The 7,614-nt window shown below is 49.1% G+C and overlaps 1 protein-coding gene across 1 annotated transcript in view; it reads left to right on the top strand.

Moving 5' to 3' along the window:
• LOC114609547 (inactive 2'-5' oligoadenylate synthetase 1C-like) overlaps positions 1 to 7,614 on the top strand; it is an 8,478-nt gene extending 864 nt beyond the window's left edge. The window contains exons 2-6 of the mRNA XM_028753897.1: positions 555 to 843; positions 2,989 to 3,185; positions 5,548 to 5,783; positions 6,432 to 6,585; positions 7,585 to 7,614. Coding sequence (XP_028609730.1) covers positions 555 to 843; positions 2,989 to 3,185; positions 5,548 to 5,783; positions 6,432 to 6,585; positions 7,585 to 7,614 — 906 coding nt within the window. The remainder of the gene's footprint in view (positions 1 to 554; positions 844 to 2,988; positions 3,186 to 5,547; positions 5,784 to 6,431; positions 6,586 to 7,584) is intronic.

Below are 7,614 nucleotides of genomic sequence, written 5' to 3'. Positions count from 1 at the left end.
TCACTTGTTAGTTTCTCAAGTTTTCACTTTTTGTGAAATCAGTTTCCTTGACACTAAAAGGTCTCAGAGCAAATGTTAAAATTGTTGCAGACTTTCTTCCTGTATGGTGAACATGGTGCATTCCTTTAAGTGCTCTGTTAATTAGAGGGATTATGACAACAGTTTGATGCATCCATGGTAATTTACTCAGTCTCTTCAAACCCACTCCCTTGGCCTTGAATCTGATCTCTCCCAGAGAGTCGCCTTCCATCACGCATGTACACACACACGCACACACACACAACTTTAGATAGAAGTAGATTTTAAAAAAAAGAAAAGGATGTTCACCATTCTGAGTCTGGCCTATCTCCAGTATCACAAGGAGATCCAGGACCATCTATGTTCCTAAAGAAGATTCCAATTTCACTCTTCAGTACTGAATAAAATTCCACTGCACATGGGTCAGCTTTCTCCACCCACGGATCACTCTTGGTGATGGACTCCTACTCTGTTCACATCTGGACTGCGCAGCATGGCTCTCCCTGTCCCTTGTCATCCTCATCCTTGTCTTTTAGGGCAGCTCCTACAATGAATACACCGTGCTCAAGGGCAGGTCAGAGGCCAACCTCGTGGTATTGTTTAACAATCTCAAAAGCTTTGATGATCAGTTCGAGCGACGGAAAGAGTTCATTAAGGAAATTCGGAAACACCTGAGCCAGTTGCAACAAGAGAAACAATTGGGAGAGAAGTTTGAGATCCTGAGCTCAGAGCATCCCAACTACAGGTATCTGAGCTTCAAGCTGAGCTACCCTCAGTTCCAACAGGAGGTGAAATTTGATGTGCAGCCAGCCTATGATGTCCTGTGTAAGTCAGCCAGCAGCAGAGCCTCAGCCTGCCCTTCCTCATGCCTCAATCCTCTCTTCTCTTACTATCTCTGTGTGTAGGGGAAGGGGGTGTTCACATGTTTGCAGATGTCTGTGCACATGGTTTCATATGTGGGTAGTAGCCAGAAGCCAGCCTTGGATGTTGGTTTCTTAGGAACCTATTTTTATTAAGAGGTTGACCTGGAGTTTGCTGCCCCAACTTCGTGGCTCTTGCAGTAAGGAGCTGGGGTCAGGTGTGGTGTGTGCTCTGATGGAGCTGAACCCACAATCTCTGGCACCTGGAGCCTCCGCATGTCAATTAGGGACAGCACAGGGCTGGGGGAGGGGTTATCTAGTCTCCTAGAAGTGTCTGGAGGCTATGAGTCGCCAGCTGTAAACAATTTTACTCATATTCAGGACATACTGGACTCCCTCCACCCCCTACCATCGTGACAGGTTTGTTTTCTTATTTGTTTTGAGAAATGTGGATCTAACAGCTTCATGTCAACCTATCTGGTCAGATGGTGAGCCTGAGGGACTCTCCTGTCTCTACCTCCCCAGCAGTGTGATGTCAGTGTGGACCCTCATGCCTCTGAAACACAGCTTTTAACAGGGGTGCTCAGAATCTCATTTGGGGTCCTCATACTTCTCTAAGCCCTTTACCCACAGAGCCATCTGCCCAGCCCCTGGAGAGATCCTACAGAATGCCTGCAAGGTAGACAGCTCTCTCTACACAGCTGAGATTGGGAACTGTGTGTCTCTAAAAGTAGAAAAAGAGATATGGCTAAAAATTCATATCTGTTTCGTCTTCTATCAAAGAATGAGAAACCTCAGACCTGTACAGAGGTCTAGGTGTCTGTGTAGGTTTAAGGGGAAACAGGTATGCAGTATGCATGAATTCCCAGAGGTGCTCTCTTCCCCTCTGGAAAACTGGAAACCCAGCACACAAAATCCCCACATGTACACACATGTGATTTAATGGATATTAATGATCCTCTAAACTAGTATCTCATACCACTCCTACACACAGTGTGTCTAGTATCTCATACCACTCCTACACACAGTGTGTCTAGTATCTCATACCACTCCTGACACACAGTATGTCCCAAAAAATCGCCCAACTCTGCACACGAATAAGCAGGAACACTCATGGAAGACCATTATGGGCTTGGGGAGTTTGTAGAATACTCGAGGTTTTATATTTGGGGGATACAGCACCCCCTGTTGGCCACTGTGTGAACTGCTGCTATTTACTTAGAGACAGGGCCACTAGCCCTTGGCTTAGGAGAGCCATGGAAACAGGCCAGAGTCTCAGGCAGCAGGGACTGAGAGGGCCAGCCTGGGAGTAAGACCAGGGCAGCCTGCTGTGGGAAGATACAAGAGGCTTAGAACTATGCTCAGTGGAGGGGGATTAGAGGGGGTGACCCAGAAATGAGCTGGGGGGGGACTCCCCCAGAAGCCTGTGTTGCTCATGGACTTGCCCAGCCTGAGGCAGCTTTCCAGTGGGACAGGAACTCTACTGTAGAAGGACTGCCTTGGGAATGCTTGTGTGGATGACATCCAAGAGGACAACAGCCCTAACCCAGGTGACTTAGCAAATGAGACCTACTGTGTGCTGATCCTAAAATAGTAAATAAGCCCTTGAGAACTTCCTGGGTCACTGAGGGACTAGACTTTTCTCAAGCTCCATCAGTGATTGACAGACTATAAACAAAGACACCCCAACTCTTCTTGTGTCCTCTGAATATGTGTTTGCCCCACCCATGTACATACAATCCACCCATCATCTCAAAATAGGGCAGAGAGTGTAAGCACAAGGTAGACAACTGAGGTAGAGTGCTCCATGGTACACCAGCACACAGTCGGCCATTATGAGATGACCGTGTAGCCCTCTTGTGTGTGACCACAGTGTGCTGTTTCCTCCAGGCCTGGGAGAAAGTCATCCTACTAGGAGCAGTTGGTGGCACAGACTTCCCAGGACCAATTCATGTATGAGGTGTGGTGGGCTCATGTCTCTATGGGGAGTCATGCTTGCTACAAAGTTTGTGGTGTTCACTGAACCCTATAGACAGAGATTGTGGCCTTAGAGAGAAGGAAGATCCTCAGAGCATGGATGAGACTAAACATGAATAAAACTTATTTATAGATGAAGTGAAAAAGAAAGAGGAGGTTGACTCTGAAATCTACAACAAAATGTACGCAAAACTAATCCATGAGTGCAACATCCTGAACAAGGCAGGCAAGTATGCCAACTGTTTCCTGGAGCTCCAGCAAAACTTCCTGTGGAAACGTCCACGCGAGCTGAAGAATCTCATCTGTCTGGTCAAGCACTGGTATCAACTGGTAAGGCATCTGACCCAGACACTGTGGACCCTATGTGTAGAGAATGTGGCTACAGGTCCGAGAAGAGGTCTATTCTAGCTTGCTGTCTATTGACATGATAACGTTATCACATGACCAACAGTGCCCTGGGAAGGAAAGGTCTTACTTGGCTACACATCCCAGTGACAGCGCATCTCTGAGGGAAGTGAGCACAGTGACTGAAGCAGAGAGCAGGGAGGAATTCTGCTCACTGCCTTCATCTCCATGGCTCAGTCAGATTGCTTTATTATACAGTGCAGACGCTCAGGCATGCCACCAACCACATCCATCACTGATCAGGATCGTGTCCCCACAGACTGCCCTGAACCAGACTGATTGAGGGATTGTCTTGATGAAGGCTGCCTCCTGCTCAGTTACCCTAGCTTCTGTCTAGTTGACAAAAATTAACATTCACAAATAACCCACTTTCATATTGATGCTCACACACACACACCTCTCTTAAAACATAACATTTCCTTTCTTTACTTTTTGTTAAGACAATCTTTAAAAATACATTTTTTTAAAAAAATTCTACACTTCAGAAGATTATATCTCAGTTGTGGGCTCATATAAGATTTGAAATACTAGTTAAAATCTTCCTCACTCCAAAAAAGAACCAGGTCACTGTCACAGTCAGAGCAAATAGCTCAGTATCTGATATCTGGGACTCACAGTTCTCTGAGCTTCTTGGGCTCTGCCATCCACAGCACACACAGCTGGTCTCAGGCTCAGGTCAGCTCTGTTCTCACATTGCTCTGGTCCTGGCAGTCGTCTCCTGCTTAGGGCGAGTCCAGTGTCTCGGGGTCTCCACTGCCATGGAGAATGCACTTTCACCAATGGCTTCTCCTGGCCTCTCCCAGTGCCAGGCCTCAGCTGCTTTCCATGACCCCTCCAGACCTACAGGTTTCAGGGGACTAAATCCTTACCACCTGGGAGACCTCTCTGCAGTACCAATGCCCTGCAAACCAGAGAGCAGTCCTGGGACCCCCTCGACTACAGATTCTGTTTGCTGACCTGATGTAAACTTTCCAGAAGACTTTGCCCCCATGGTGCAGGTTTCTTCTCAATCAGGGCTGATTTTCAGCCCCAGCTGAGGAAAAATTAGTAATTCTTCATGCAAACATAGCACACAAGTAGCCCAGATGGAGTCCTTGCTTTCCTCTGAAACGTCACTCCAGACTCTGTCATCTGCCTGCCTCTCAGCTCCCCTGTCTTTCAGGTTCCTACAAACAGCACGGTAGGCTCTCAGCACTCAACAGCTTTCCAACCCAAAGTTCCATCCTCCTTCCTCAATCCTCCCAAGGAGCAACATGGCGGATCAGTCACAGCAGTGCCCCCTCCCTAAGAATGGTTTCTGTCCTCCTTTGCTCTGACTGCTGTTGTAAAGATTAGGCTGGAAAGTAAACTGGGTAGGAAAGGGATTGTCTGGCTCCCATTCCTGCATCCCACTCCATCACTGAGGGAAGGGAAGCAGGAACTGAAGCAGAGACCATGGAGGAACTCTGCTGGCAGCCTGACACCCTTGGGTGATCAGTCTGATTTTTAAAAACCTCTCAGGACCACCTGCCCAGGACAGGGAATGCCCACCATGGGCTGGGCCCTCCCACACTGATCAAGAAAATGACACACAAGCCTCAATATTTTTCTGGACTGTTTTAACCGTATGTGTTATGTATGTGTGTGTACATCTGTTTGTGGGAACACACGTCTTTGTGTGTGCCTGTGTGAGCATAAGGATGTGGAGGTCAGAGCGTGAGGGTGGGTCCTCAGTCACGCCCCACCTTGTGTAATCAGTCAGGGTCTCACACATGACACTCAGTGTGCTGGATCAGCAGGTCTGTAGAGTCCTGAGCCCCTGGAAGCCCCACCTCCAGCCCTTTGAGCTAGGATTATGGATCAGCATCCTCAAGAGCCTGACACTCATGTAGATGCTGGGGTCTCACCTCTAGTTCTCACCCCTGCACAGGGAGGGAGACACTTCACACGTGAGCCATCTCCCTGGCCCCTTCCATGTTACTTCAGAGACCATGAGAAAACTTCCATAGTGAGGACTCCTTATGTCCCGCCCCCACCCTCACTCCTAGCTGTCACTCATGGTGTCTTGATTCCTCCTGTGCCTGCTAGTGAAGGCTGTCTTTGTGGAGCACACAGGCTCAGCCTCATCCACTCAGATCTTGACTATAGCACAGGAGGGGCCAGAGACTGAGTCTAAATGACTTGGCGTGGCTGTGTGACAATAAACCTGTAAGGACATCATCAGGTGGCAGCTGAATTGAGCCTGTGAGAAGTGGTCCTCACACAACAGCTGAGAGTCCCGTTGTTCTCTTTGCCTTTCCCTCCTCAGTGTAAGGAGAAGGTGAGGAAGCCGCTGCCCCCACAGTACGCCCTGGAGCTGCTCACAGTCTATGCCTGGGAAACTGAGACTCCAGACAAATGTGAAGGACAGACAGCCCAGGGTTTCCGGACTGTGTTAGAGCTGATCATTCAGTTCTTAAAGCTTCGAATCTACTGGACGTATTATTATGATGCCATCAATGAAGAGGTCAATGCCTACCTGTCCACACAGGTCAAAAAAGACAGGTAGCTTGTCCCAGCATGGCTCTGCCCCCAATGTGTGTCAGGCTGCGATCCTGTGAGAAGGGGGAGGTGGGTGCTCTGTGTGAATGCAGCATCTCCTGCACTGGGCACTGTCACCTGACAGACATGAGGCCCTAATGCCCTGGGAGCTGGGGGATGTGGGGAGGGCTCTCCTGTCTGTGATGAGGACACCAAGACTCTGACCCAAACAGCAAAGGAAGAGGACATGGAGTGGGAACTGAGATTATCCAATAGTAACACCATCATAAGGGCTATGAGGAACCAAAGACCAGTGGTGGAACAATTGCCTGTAAATAATAGAATGCTATGTCACCCTAGGGAGTGACATGTCCTGATCTTGTGTTCAGTTTTCCCATAAGATTGGCTGGTCCACCTCTCCCCATCTCACAAATCAGAGACCCTGAGGGACCTGCCCCAGGACACACAGCTACTAAAGGGCAGAAGATTCGAACCCAGGCCTTGCAGGTCATACCCCAAGATCCCTCCAGGTTTGCTGTATGCTGTGAGTCAAGGAGTCTGGCCAAACTTTAGATAGGGATGCTCTGCTGGGCTCCTCCTCTGTCCCTGTGAAGTGATACCTGAGGCACTGGCCAGCTGTTCAATTCCCTCCCTGATGTTGCTCTGCAGAAGACCTATGATCTTGGATCCGGCAGACCCAACATGTAATGTGGCTGGTTTTGACTTAGAGGGCTGGCACCTGCTGGCAGAGGAAGCAAAAGCCTGGCTGAAATACTCGTGCTTTCGGCTCATTGATGATACCCCCGTGGGCTCCTGGAATGTTCCGGTGAGACATTGTCATCATCCTGTCCCCTTGCACACAGCCTCCTTTCAGCCCATCAGTTTGGAAAATATTCTCATTGAGATGTGGTGGTCTTTTGCTAAAGGTCTCCACACTCCTGTAGAGGCCAACTGTGAGCCTTGTTTTACAGCTATTTTAGCGCTGTAAATATTCAGAGATATTACAGGTTGGCATCCTGGCTCAGTGAGTAAACAAACAGCTGACACTGAAGACCTGGCTTTGATCCCTAGAACTCGCATGGTAAAAGGAGAAAAACAGATCCCCAAGTTGTCCTGTGACCTTTATGTCTCTGCTATTACACACGTGGATATGCACATACCTGCACAGGTGCACCCAGATGAAAAAACAGATACATAGTCTCTGAGAGCTGAATCCACTGGCTCAGGGACACTCCACTAAAGAGTGTCAGAACTGTGGAGGAGTCTGAAGCCAGTGTCAGGTCCATGAAGCAGCCTGTCTTCCCTGTCTCATTGTCATGAGACCAATGGGACTAAGCAGGGCAGTGTCACAGGCACAGAGGCACAGAGGGTCCTGCACTTGGACCTCTCCCCTCCTGGGGCAGGGTCTGCCTGATGCTAGGGAACTGATGATGTCACATGTAACCTCAGGGTGGGGAGGAACATGGGTGCAGGGATGTGGGAAAGAAACCTCAGGAGGTCAGGAAGGAAGTGAGAGGGAACCTGGAGGGAGGCAGCTGTGGGAACAGTGACCTGTAGTGCTGTCCTGCAGTAGAGAGGTGGAGAGGCCATGTCTCCCCTTTGGCAGATCTGTTAATGTAGGTCCTTCCTGTGGGGCCATATGTACCCACAGAGGACATAGTCACAAAAGTGTCCTGATGGCCATCTTTCCAACCCCTGTGTGTGCTGTCCCTTTTTCTGAGGATCTCCAGCTGGCCAGTCATGGTACCTACCCACAAGGCTGGTTTACATCCCCCTACTGGAAGCAATGCAGGTTCCTGACATGATTGATTGTTTTTCATTGCAGCCAGAGAAACAAGGATGTTTCTTCCAGTGA

Source organism: Grammomys surdaster, unplaced genomic scaffold (genome assembly GCF_004785775.1).
Source record: "Grammomys surdaster isolate TR1022 unplaced genomic scaffold, NIH_TR_1.0 125976, whole genome shotgun sequence".
Lineage (NCBI taxonomy): Eukaryota > Metazoa > Chordata > Mammalia > Rodentia > Muridae > Grammomys > Grammomys surdaster.
The sequence above is the reverse complement of the archived record's forward strand: the minus strand, read 5'-3'. Positions and strand labels throughout refer to the sequence as shown.